The sequence below is a fragment of the Crinia signifera genome, chromosome 4 (assembly GCF_055691185.1).
Source record: "Crinia signifera chromosome 4, ASM5569118v1, whole genome shotgun sequence".
NCBI lineage: Eukaryota > Metazoa > Chordata > Amphibia > Anura > Myobatrachidae > Crinia > Crinia signifera.
Genome location: NC_139220.1, coordinates 177,279,129 through 177,293,110, shown reverse-complemented (window position 1 = coordinate 177,293,110; position 13,982 = coordinate 177,279,129). Strand labels below are relative to the sequence as shown.

The window sequence follows — 13,982 nt, the reverse complement described above, 5'->3', positions numbered from 1 at the left end:
AAAGGTTGAGCCCCCCCCCCCAATTATAATCATAACTAATACTTCTATTACTATTTTTACTATTATTAAGAAGCAAACATTGGCCCCCACAGGGGAAAAAAAGCAATAAGAAAAAAAAAAAAACACCCTGGCCCACTATGGACAAAACAAACACAACAAACTGTCCCACCACAGAAAAAAACAGTGAACACAGTAGGAAAATGAAACACAGTTGATCAAACATGGAAAAACACAATTGACACCCGACGGAAAACAATAAAATATCATTTATTGTCCCCAGATTAGAAAAAAAAGAAAGAAAAAAAGAAAACAATGCTCTGTTCCTGGACTTCCCTGTGTGATTGCCATCACCAGTGGTGAAACACATTTCTTATCAATTACATAGCTCCCCACAGGTGCTGGCAATCATACATTACCAGGGAAGTCCTGGAATGAAAGTAGGGTGACCAACTCATCCCTTTAATCCGGGACACATATTAATTACACAGGTTCTGTGGCAGTTTAAAACCAGGTGAAATGGAGTCTTGAGGTGTGGCAGTTTAAAACCAGGTGAAAGCCAGTTACAGAACCTGTGTAATTAATGTGTCCCGGATTAAAGGGATGAGTTGGTCACCCTACCTGAAGGAGAGGGTCAGGTAGGCAACCCTGCTTTATTCCATTATGAGACAAATTTTACACTGAACAGTTGCCCTTTTTCCAGAAAAAGGGCAACTATTCAGTGTAAAATTTGTCTCATAATGGAAAGTGTATATTTAGGAATACAGAGCTTTAATAGCAGTACTATTATAATCCTCAGTCATTCAAAATGGAAACAAATAAAAATAATAGAATTACTGTTGCATGTCACATTTGCCCATACCATACTTAGGCAAATGTAGCCTCAAAAGTACTGGATGTTACAATCTCTCCAGTTTCAATTTAGACAAAGTTCAAATTGTCGCTATAAACCATGACATAACCCCCCCCCCCCCCCCCAAGAAAACATAGAAAGATCAAATTTGATGGCATACTGTATAAGAACAACTTTTGTCATCTAGTCTGCCTGTGTGCACACATACATGAACACACACACACACACACACACACACACACACACAAACTCATAACCCATAATGCTGTGAGGAAGTAATGCTAACCATTATACCACACATAATGCCCATTCATATTAACCCTTTGAGTGCCGACATCTCTGTGAGAGATGTGAAAATTATCAACAAAAAATGCCAGCGTCGCTCACATTTGTTATATAAATTAAAATAAAAAAATGTTCTGTAAAAAATTTTTTGATTTCCTATAAACATTCCAGGTCATTACGATGAATAGGAATGTTTGCTTAGCAATTCTCACACCTATTTTGACAAATTCACTTGGCATTAGAAGGGTTAATACAAGCAGAATATTTGGATATCTTAAACTTCAACGCTGTCTTATGTTTCTTAAAACATAATTTTATATTTAGTACATTTAGCCATAACATAATGGGATGAATATACTTAAGATCAATTTTATTCGATTTGCATCTATCCTAAATTGATGCAAATCAACATTGTATGTCGAGAGCTAAATTGCACATTTACTAACATTAAAAAATCAATATATCCAAACATGTTTGTTATGAAATGTGTGTTTTAGCCCCTTTAACACAATGTTTATGTTGATTGATTTTTATATTGGTTAAAATCGATTAATATCCACCTTTGATAAATGTATCCCTTTATCTTACATTCGTTTTTTTTTTTTTAAAGTCATTTACTGGAGATACATTTTATTGCATACAGTGTTTACACATCTATTGTTAGAATGTACAAAATGATTTTACTCCATCCTCTTATTTTAGACCCAGGTTCATGTTCATCATCAAAGCAGGTTAGAGTTGTAAATTCAAGTCCAGCACAGGACACCAAAGGATGGATGGTCAGTTTGAGACACAGGTAAATCTTGGTATCAATTGGCATATGATGCCTGACACTTAAATGACACTAGTAGTTGAATGGATAGACCATATTTTGTTAATTTAGCTGTCTCAGATTAAGGTGTTTATTTTATATCTTTTCTCCAGGATATTAGCATTTTATTCTATATATAGTAGTGTTAGTGCAGTGCTTTAATCCTACTGAAGGAACAAAACCGTAATAACAGGCTATCAGCAGACAGACAGTGAGGGTAATGTAAGAGGCTTGCTCACAAGCTCAATTTCTGTATGATCATAGAAGTGTAATACATGAGGTTAAGTGCTATATATTGTATACTGATCCTTTAATATTACAAGAATAAAAAGTGCTTGGGTGCGTTCAGGGCCTGCAACAGAAATCTTGGTGCCCGGTACCGAATTTGTACTCATTTGTGCCTTTCAGTTGTTGGGGGTATGGAATATTGGTGGACATGATCTTCTACCAAAACCCAGACAATGGGCTGTTAAAGTGTTATGTAGGGTACACATCAGAATGACCATGATCTTCAGACGATTGTGAAACAATTGCTTGATTGTCGCATGATCTGTCGGAGCACACAAGCTGTACACAATCCAATGTAGATGACAAATTTTTAGTGCAGCAGGTAAAATCTCCAAAGCAACCAAACAACAGGTGGGGACATGCATCGGATCAGAATTGGATTAAAAACATGCCCAATTCTGCTTTTTTTACATACAAGTGGTCAAAATTGCATCAAAATTGGGGGAATTGAGGCCAAATCATTCTGGTGTGTACCCAGAATTACATTCATGTCAAAAACCTGCATGTGAAAAGTAAGGGAAGCAACTGTATTGTTCAAAGATTAGTGATTTTGTTTTCATCTCTTTTTAATGTAGAATATTATGCACAGAAGTGTACACAACATGCAGCAGTTGGTCATATACAACATATGTGTATAGCTGTAATTTGTAGCTATAATGTTAGACCTTGAGGCAAGTTCTGACATGTTAAGTATGTGTTCCTCCCACTTTCTCATGCTCTTGATCGTGTAGCCTTCACCCTCCTCTGAGAATATCAAACAAATACACACCACTGGTTGTAATAATGTTGGCTATATTTGTAGGCAGCAACTATATTTGTAGCATCTTGGCAAGAGAGCCCACTGACTAATACATTGTTTTGCTTTGAGCTATTAAAGATTAGAACAGGGCATAAGTGAATCAGATTTGCTTAGTTTAACCAGATGTTGGATCCCCTGTCGAAAAACAGACCTACAGGAAACAAAAAAGGGAAAAAAAAACAAGAGAAAACAAACAAGCATTTCTATTATCCTGCCTTCTTTCCCTTGCAATAAAGATCAGCCGTAAATTAGTCTGGGATTTATCCAGTCCGGCTCTCTGAAGTTTTAAACATCTGTGTGATTTGGATTAACTGTGTAAAGCTAACCCCTTTGCTTTAATTGCTGCCCTTTTGGATTCTAGTACTGGAGTAAGAGTAACAAATCTCATGCTAGCCAGAGGTGAATTGAAACAAAATGTTTTTTTTTTTTTTAATGTGCTCATATAACATTAACATTCTTGTATTGGGCCCACAACATGTCACATAAATGATAACCTCCTTTACACTCCCACCTTTCTAAATGGCAAATTTTAACTGAAGATTAAGAGCACATTTTCTTTACTTTTGCAGACAAATGCATCAATAATTCAAATTTTATGTGTTTTTCTTTTTTTCCTTTAGGAGAAGGCATAAATGTGGAGGGATTCTTGTAAGTGATCAGTGGGTTCTAACAGCAAGTCAATGTTTCCTCTCTGGGTAAGTATTTAAAATTATGCAACTTACATAAAAATGTATTAAAAACAACAATTCCGTTATAGGGGCAGATTTATTTAAGTGTAAGGTCTAATACGTTATTACAGTGTAATGAAACTTTGAGCAAAAAACATTATATCATATGATTTAGTTTCTTGAAGAACCATGCATAAGTCTGAAAAATGTCCATAAGAATTTGAATAGTTGACAAACATCATATTAAAAGCAGAATCTACCATTGGTTCAGCAAGCACAGTGCACTGATGCCCTTTATGACTAAGGGGCCCACAACTGGACCTGTCACACTCTTCCTATCACCCACTGTTTTTCCATGTTACACTCTACCTCCCCCTGCCTCTCCTTGTCACCCACTGCTGTGTTGCATATTGTGAATTTGGGTTAGGGTGGAGGTGGGGGTGCCCAAATTATATTTTTGCACCTTGGCTCATCACCCACAAATTCTGCCACGCCCACACCATATTGCTTACTGAGTTATTTAAAGTAGACATGTTTTTATTTTCAGCTCTTGTACGTGTGATTGGTCAAATACAGTGGGCCAGGTGCACTAAGCTTCAAAAATGATAAACTTGAGAGTGATAAACAGCCAGCCAATCATCTCCTACCTGCCATGTCACAGACTGTGTCATTTGAAAAATTACAGGGAGGAGCTGATTTTCTCACTTTTGAAGCTTATTGCATCTGGCCCAGTATCTTTAAGATGTTTACATGATTTTAGGTTTGTTATCTTTGAAATATATTATTAATCTGCAGCTCCATGTAGCTAAAGCCGGGTGGGAGGCTGCTACTGTACATCTCATAACACTGACTATATAGGGAGATAAAGGTAAACATATGATCAATCAGAAATAACAGTACAGCCTCTGAATTGATCCTTTTCTGCCATAAAGTGTAAAGATGGTATATTAAATTGAGTTAGTAGTTCTGTATTACAGAATCAGCAAAGTCATGGAATATCAGACACTTGGGGCCACATGTAACATTGCCTGAGATCCGATACTGGAGACCGTGTGGGATGCTGGAAGAACTCTGACATTTTTTTAAAGGGGAAATAACTTTCAAGGCAGTGCTGCCGAACTAGGATGGCATTACATCCAGACCATCCTGTGCCTTACATACAGTATGGGCAGATTCTGAGTGGAATATATTTCCACTGTTGGATGAGGGGAAGTGATTTATGCTCATACTTCATTAGAGGCCAGATAGCGTGTGTCCAGCCAGAGTAGTAGCAGAACCAAATTTCCCATTAGGCACGTGCCTAGGGGCGGCACTTGGATGCCTGTGATAGTACTGTCAGCCCAAAATATACCAATAACTGCAAAATATCCACTGTATTGTACTATATTCCATCTTAAATAGAGTGTAAATGGATAGGACATGCAGATACTGCCCCTATAAACTGTCCTACTTAGTAAACATTATTGTTGTGCCTAGGGGCGCCCTCATCCCTAAATCCGCCCCTGAGTAGTAGCTGAGGTGCACTCGAGATTCATGGTCTCAGAGATGTGTAAAAATGTATAGGGTGCTCCTGGGTGTTTGTTGTTAGGTGACTAAGTGCATATACTTATAGACATGTTATGGGAGTGTCAGAAATGCTTTGGGGATAGTGGTTGCATACAAAGTTGCTAAATCTGCTGACAAAGGAGCCATCGGACTGTGAAAATACACAAGCAATGCGGTTGTACAAATTTTGATGGCGCATTAATCCGTATTTCAGCCTCTATGAATGTTGACAGTGTGCACCTTAGTCCTTGCAGATTGGGTACACAGATATTGAGCCAGTTAAGAGGTCTGTGGCAGCATTTGCATTAAGAGCCTCATTCATGTCTGTAAGTAAATCGATAAAAAACAAGCAACTTTGTGTCTGGAACAAACCATGTTGCCATGCAAGGGAATCAAATACATTTATGTTTTTCAGTGCAGGGTAAGTACTGTCTGCTTTTGAATGTAGCCCACATGTTAGAGAGGTTTATTTTGTACACTGCTATTTAGATTTTAGTTTGAACACACTCCACCCAAATATATGTAACTTACTCTGCACATCTGTCCCACCTGCGGGACAGCATGGCTTTGCCCAGTTGCTTGCTTTTTTCTTTACTTACAAGCATGAATCAGGCCGAAGTCCCAGATGGGAGACCACCAAAAGATTCAGACACAGGCTTGGCTTTTCTTAAATAACGATGTGACTTCATATTCTGTTTATTTTATTTTATTAGTTTATAGAATGAACACATTAAATGGTAATCTTTATGTTGCATTTATTTCTGAACAGAGATGTTAACCTCAAGGAGCATCAAGCATGGCTGGGAGTCCACAATATCTACAGCAAAACACAGATACATAAGCAAGTTTTTAACATTTCACAGTTAGTTCATGGACCGAAGGGATCGAATCTTGTTCTTCTTAAACTTTCCATGTGAGTTCAATGATATAATTGCAAAATTATTTGTACAGTATTATAACTGCAGCAGCTGTCCCTGCAAAGTTTGAAGCTGAACAGCCGTGAAAAATAATATTAGTAATAATAATAATAATAATAATAATAATAATAATAATTGCGGCTTACTTGGCAGAGGGAAATGAGTTCCCCCACCTCTTCAGGACCACTTAAAGTCATGCCTATATCACACTATTAGACTCTAGTTCAGAGGCACAACTCTGGGAGGCAATGGAGTCATCTGCCGCCGGGCTCATGCTCCCAAGGGGGCACCTCTCCTCCCCTGTGAGTTTAAATTCATTAATTGAAAGCCATTAATATAGCATGTGTGGCTGAGTTCTATAATATATGTTCTCTCCCGCTCTCTCTCTCTCTCTATATAGATATATAGCTCTATATTTCATAAGATACAATTTATATATATAAAGAAGAAATAAAAATGCGCCTCCCCCCACCCCCCCCCGCCCCCCCCCCAAAAAAACAAACAAACATAATATGGTATCATAGAAATTGCACGCGCCTCAGGCGCGCGCCGAAATAGGGGGTGTCGCTTAATTTTAAAAGGGGGGTGGCTTAATATAGGGCGTGGTCTAGCAGGAAAAACAATTACCTTATATCACACTTTTGCAACCTGCATGACCAGACATTGGTTACTGCAGGAATTGTTATTGTCCTCCCGCACTTAAGTTGGCCGGCTGAAGGCCACACAGTGACTTAGTACGCCTCACAGATCAAGGCCAAACAATGACAGGCTACTTAAATCATTATACACTATTTATCCATGATGACAATTACCCATTACGCCGTACACTGTGATGACAATTACATATTACGCCGCACACCGTGATGACAATTACACATTATGTCGCACACCGTGATGACAATTACACATTACGCCGCACACCATGATGCCCATTAGACCCCATACTGTGATGGCAATTACACAATACTCCCCACATCGTAATGCCCATTACACATTATGCCCCATGTGCCGCTGCCGCACAACTGATGCCGTTTACTAATATGCCCCCACAGTGCCACACATATGCCCCCACAGTGCCACAAATATATGCCCCCACAGTGCTACACATATGCCCCCACAGTGACACAAATATATGCCCCCACAGTGACACACATATGCCCCCACAGTGACACAAATATTTGCCCCCACAGTGACACAAATATATGCCCCCACAGTGCCACAAATATATGCCCCCACAGTGCCACACATATGCCCCCACAGTGCCACACATATGCCCCCACAGTGCCACACATATGCCCCCACAGTGACACAAATATATGCCCCCACAGTGCCAGATGTGCCCCCACAGTGACACAAATATATGCCCCCACAGTGCCACAAATATATGCCCCCACAGTGACACAAATATATGTCCCCACAATGCCAAACTCACTTTGTCTCTCCCTCTGCTGCCGCTGCTTCCGAGGGGAGGGGAGCGCATCGTGCCTCTCTCCTTCCCCTTCAGTGTGTACCTGAGCTGAGCCGTCAGCCATTCATACCTCGCGCCCGAGCTCTGATTGGCTGACAGCGGCAGCCCAGTGACGTGAGCGAGGGGAAGGAGAGACGCACAATGCGTTCCCCTCCCCTCTCCAGGGAAATTTCAGCCTCTGCTTATGTCTGTGTCGTGCGTGGACTGGAGTCGGGCCGGCCGGGGAGACAGAGCGGCGGAGGAGGAGGAAGGGAGGAGGCGGCGGCGGCTACGGCGGCTACTGCGGCGTTGGGGGAGACTGCCGGGCGCCCTGGCTGTTTCAGAGGCGGACAAGCCGTGCGGCGCCCCGGGCTGCTGCACGGCTTGTCCGCCTCTAGAAATGGCCCTGATATATATATATATATATATATATATATTTTATACAAGATTGTGTGTGTGTGTGTGTGTATATGGGGGGGGGGCACCAATATACATCTTGCCTCCGGGCAACTGGGACAAACTTACGCCACTGCTCTAGTTTTAAAATAAATATCACAGTAAATATGTTTCATTATTTTCGGGGTCTATAAGTAAATATATAGAACAATTATATTTGTGTTGAGACAACTGTAATATAAGCTTTTCATGTAAAGTTGGAAGTGGACTCTACTGCTATCCAAGCTGACGGTAGCACTAATTTAGTTACAATTCCAGCATTATTTATGTAAGTTATAATAAGGGCTTTTAATGAAGTGTAAATTATAGTTAGAAAATTACAGTGGTCATTTGTGACTTACAGTGTATATTTATGAACCAAAGAAATGCTCACTAATATATTTGTGGAATTGATTTACAGTATTTACTTAAAATGTTCCAGCATAAAGACACATCAATAACATGCAGCATATTATGTCTAGGTGTAGAGCACATGTGTTTTTCATAAAATTAAACTCCTTTGAAGAAATACCAGTAAGCTGCTGGTTCAGAAATGTACCCTGACTCACAGTGTACCTTAATGGTGATGATTAGCATACCACTGCATCTAACCTACCTAAGCTGCAAAGGATGTGAGTTACCCATAGAAAATGTATTATACAGTCATCAAAAGTATAAAAGACAAACAGATGTGTTTAACTAAACATATTTTGGTACTTGTTTCCTATCTGGGCGCCCATCGCGGGCATCGCGGGTACATCGCATGTCATTATAATGACATGCGATGGGCCAGACGCGATGCCCGCGATTTTCCCATAGGGAACAATGTTAAATGCCTCAATTTACCCGCGATGACCGCGATTTACCATAGGAAACAATGTTAAATGGATCAATTTCCCCAAATTATCATAGGGAACAATGGGAAATGTGGCAAAAACACCCCTGAACATAAAAATGTCCCCCCAAAAGTAGTTCACGCCACCCCGCCATCAACGTGAACCCGAAGCGTGGCGAGCGCAGCGAGGGGCGGCGGTACGCGTCCTCCGACCTTTTCATGCCCTACTATCCACTAGGGCGTGGAGTGAGAATAGAATAGTGTGGCGAGCGCAGCGAGCCACCGAGCCCGAAGCGTGGCGAGCGCAGCGAGCCCCGCGAGGGGACGCGGATACCTTCACAGTTATACGCGTCCCCTCGCGGGCTTCCCAGGTGTCCATGGCGTCGCGGACACCTGGGAAGCCCGCGAAGGGACGCGTTTACCTGTGAAGGTATCCGCGTCCCCTCGCGGGGCTCGCTGCGCTCGCCACGCTTCGGGCTCGGTGGCTCGCTGCGCTCGCCACACTATTCTATTCTCACTCCACGCCCTAGTGGATAGTAGGGCATGAAAAGGTCGGAGGACGCGTACCGCCGCCCCTCGCGGGCTCGCCACGCTTCGGGTTCACGTTGATGGCGGGGTGGCGTCAACTACTTTTGGGGGGACATTTTTATGTTCAGGGGTGTTTTTGCCACATTTCCCATTGTTCCCTATGATAATTTGGGGAAATTGATCCATTTAACATTGTTTCCTATGGTAAATCGCGGTCATCGCGGGTAAATTGAGGCATTTAACATTGTTCTCTATGGGAAAATTGCGGGCATCGCGTCTGGCCCATCGCACCCGATTTTTTATCGGCCGCGATGCCCATCAATTAAAGTCACTGGGATAAATTTATTTTTCTTGTTTTAGTGCATCTATCCATCTCCCCCGCCATATGGTGCTCTCTCAATGCCCTCTCCCTTACCCATCTGTTTGTCTAAGCCCCACTTGGTGCTCAGTCTGTGCATTTGTCCATCTATGCACCATATAGTGTTCTGTGTGTGAGCCTATGGCCCCACATCTATCTATCTATGCCCCCATATAGTGCTCTGTCCATCCGTCTTTCCATATATGCCCTCATATGGTGCTCTGTCCATCTGTCCGTCAGTCTGTGCCTGTCCAACTGTCCATCTATGCCCCTATATAGTGCTCTGTACATCCAGTTGTCCATGCCTCACTCTCCCATCTCTATTTCTCTCTCTCCCTTACACCCACTCTCTCCCTATGTATTTCTCTTTCTCTCCCTGACCTCTGCTCACTCTCCATCTCCCTCCCTGACATTATCTCTCCCACTGTATTCCCTCTCTCTTGCTCCTCCTCCCTCTTTGTAACACCCTCTGTACTAATCTCTGACTCTTTCTTGCTCCTCTCTTTTTCTCTCATACCCTATTGTTCCATGAATCATCCTATCTCTCCTTCCTGGATCCCCCCTCTCTCTTTCTTTCTCCTGTACTCACCCCTTTATTTCCCTCACTCTCTAACTGCACTTACTCTCTCTCCTGCATTTCAAAGTCCTACACAATTAGGGCCCTCAAGATAATCAAACCCAAGGGCTCAGTGCTGTGAGGAAGTAATGCTAACAATCATTCAGTACCATTCATGCTATTAATATGAAATTCCTAAATATACTCCTATTATAAGAGATCATACAGTGCAGAAAGGTTAAAAATGTGTCTGCATAGCACACTTTAAATAAATCTCCCATCTCACAGACTTGAAAACAGTCTGGTTAAATTAACCTGTGCCTAGATTTAAGTATTGGTATGTGCTCTGAAAAAAGTTCAATTTTGTACTAATATAGGACAACATTGGCTTAAAATACTCATTCATACTAAAATGTTGAGGCCCATTCAGTCATTTCAACTATAAATTTACTCTAGAACACTGCTCTGCCTATAGCCTTTATATAAAATACCACTTGCACTGCCGAGTTCTTGTGTCCTTATAATATATAATACAATTGCTTACCTGCAAAGCCCGTAACAACAACACATCTTCATACTTCTGTTCTCAAAATACTCTCCCTCTCTACTTCTGTAGACCTCCACTTATGGGGAGAAATGGGAATGTTACTCTTACCTTCTCATTTGGCTATGACCCCTAGTGCCAGAACACTTCAGACAATATAAATCTAATGTAGAGAGGATAACAGACACTTTTCGGGTGACCCAAGAGAATTATAAAAGGGATCTGGTTGACTCACAGACAATGTCTAGGTAGACAGTCAAAAGTCCGACACCAATTTGTTTTGTAGTGACAAAATGACGACACATAAAAAGATCAACATGGGATATGCATGATTTTTTTGAACTTCTTCATGCTTTACCATTCACATGGTCCCCCGAATGGGAACGTTAAAGTGTGCCAAGTGCAGCTGAAACAGAGCAAGGCACCTGGGCTGGAACATGATGAGCATATCGACCCATGCAAGGGTATGCCTTATATTAATTGGGGGTCCACGTGCCGAGGTGTCAACATTGACACCCAAAAACATGAAAAACTACAGTATTTTCGACCTCTTCATGTGTTGCAAAATTCACAAAAGAAGAAAAACAGCGCTTTTTGGATTTGAGTTGCAGATCTGCTCTTGTCAAATTTATTTTACTTTCTTCATGTGTTGACCTTTTGTTACTATTAACCTTTTGTCAATGTCGACCTTTTGACTGTCAACATTATGTACATTTTTACCTTCTGATTGTCTACCTAGACCAATGTCTATGAGCTATACCACACCCTTAAAAGAGGGCAGCAGAAAAGTCACTATTATATCCTCTACTTACCATGAGCATGCTCAAATAACTAATAAAACTCAAGCAATATATATTAAAATACGGCCTTTGCAAAGGCCCAAAGATACCACAGTGATGCAGTGATATAGTGCTCACTTCCTTGACTGAGTTCAATGTTTCAGAGCAAATTGAAGCCTCTGGTGGTCAAGAGACTGAAGGGCCTAAGGATCTGAAGTACATGATGCCTAGTACTGATTTTTAGCACTGTGTAAGTACATTAACGGTCCTGCATCGTTAATGCACTGCAGCTGCCAATAAATTAATAGTATGCCGCCATTTGGGGATGGGGAGTGGGAAATGACAGAAGCCATTTCTGAAAAATGGAGATGCCACCTTAATTTGGGGGATTGCTGAGGCCATGATCTCAGTCGGAAGATAGAGATTGTCTGGCCTCTCAGTTGCTGATGTAAAGTATGGTACGTATGTGGGCCTTCAGAATAACAATGTGACTGAGCCTGCTCATTGAAGCAGTGTTTCTGACAGCAACCACGTTAGTACAGTATAACCTGTTTCATGTATGAACACAAAAAGGATTCATTTAAGTATGCAACTCTCAAAGGTGTTGTCCTATTAATCGTATAGATAAACCTTTTTATCTCAAAAAAATGCTGGTCTTAGTGAGACTATACATTACAATCTACAGTATGTTCTTCAGGGATTTGAAGGCAAAACAAATGTTAAAAAGAGTGGAATGTACAAGTGTTTAAAATAGCACATATGGATTGTAACTATTTCTAAGGAAAACGACTAGAAATAGTAACACAACTTGCTAAAACAAACTGTTTCATTTCTGACAAAACTCTGTCAAACCTTGATATTGTAGTGTTAAATTTGTGTGGCATATTTGTTTTACTTGAACGCATTCCATTTTATTTCTAGACTATAGATGTTTCAATTTCCTAATAAGGAGACATTAATAATCTACCATAACACATGCATCGTGTCTATGTGGTGCTTAAGACAGGCAATAGCCTTGTGATATTATATAAATGAGGCATTGTATAAACAGAATCAATCAGTCATCCCTAAGCAATACACACCAGTAATGCAAATTAATAAAAAGAATAATGAAGTATATTGGACATTTATTTCCCACCATGCACTTCAGCAGCACATACCTTATATACCTGATAATATCAGGGTTGCCTACCCTCCTGGAATGGCCGGGAGGCTCCCGAAAATCGGGTCCCCCTTCCAGCCCTCTGGAATGGCAGGCAACCCTCCATGATACCACCACCCCCCCCCCCCCCTGGATCTCCCCTGCGGCATCGTTAATTTCCCACAATTCACGGCATTTCAGGGGGGCATTCCACCACCCCCTCCTTGAAGTCCTGCAAATTGTGGGATTTGCCGTAAAGGGGGGGAGCAGGGCTTGATGATGTCTACTTCAGACACTGCCCCCCGAAGTGCTCCAAGAGAGGAGACTTAAAAGTAAGCAACCTTGGATAACATGTATGTTTATATGAGCGGTGTACCCCTGTACTAAATCAGACATACTCCACCTTTTGTGAAACTACAAGTTCCATCATGCCTTGCCACAGTTTTGCTCTTAGGGAATGCTAGAACTATGTCTAAGACAACTTTGAAAAAGCTAACGCGAAACGTACGTCAGAAGCGGGTCACGTGGCGCACACACGTGACCGCAGGTATTGGAATCCAGACCAATTCAGAACAAGCCTCGGGCAGAGCCAGACACAGTGGACAGACGCGGTGGACTAGTTTGGTATCTCAGCGGTCAAGGTAACAAGGGGGGACGCCAGAAGTGTCTCTCACCAACACGGGGAGAGTGAGCACTGGCGACTCATCCCAACCGCCCAGGCGGCCCACGCATAATTAGTGCAGCGAGTTACTCATACAGGTGAGCGGGTATACTCAGCGGGGATTACCGGCAAGAACGATTAGGGGAGGCCAGAGTATCACTCACTAACTCAAATAGAGAGTGCGGATACGTACTGGCTTATCCCCGGCATAGGGGGTTATTCTAATCCACTCTTTCTGACAAAATCCTTCTTAGATGGACAAAACCATGTGCACTGCAGGGGGGCAGATGTAACATGTGCAGAGAGAGTTAGATTTGGGTGATTTATTTTGTTTCTGTGCAGGGTAAATACTGACTGCTTTATTTTTACACTGCAATATAGATCTCACTTTGAAGTAAAACCCCACCCAAATCTAATTATCTCTGCACAAGTAACATCTGCCCCACCTGCAGTGCACATGGTTTTGCCCATCTAAGAAGGATTTTGTCAGAAAGAGTGGATTAGAATAAGGCCCATAGTGAGCTGAGGCTGGTTA

At 41.7% G+C, this 13,982-nt stretch overlaps 1 protein-coding gene across 1 annotated transcript in view; it reads left to right on the top strand.

Moving 5' to 3' along the window:
* Positions 1-13,982, top strand: part of HGF (hepatocyte growth factor) — a 132,075-nt gene that overhangs the window by 104,370 nt on the left and 13,723 nt on the right. The window contains exons 13-15 of the mRNA XM_083183069.1: positions 1,838-1,931; positions 3,654-3,728; positions 6,016-6,159. Of these exons, the coding sequence (XP_083039195.1) occupies positions 1,838-1,931; positions 3,654-3,728; positions 6,016-6,159 (313 nt within the window). The remainder of the gene's footprint in view (positions 1-1,837; positions 1,932-3,653; positions 3,729-6,015; positions 6,160-13,982) is intronic.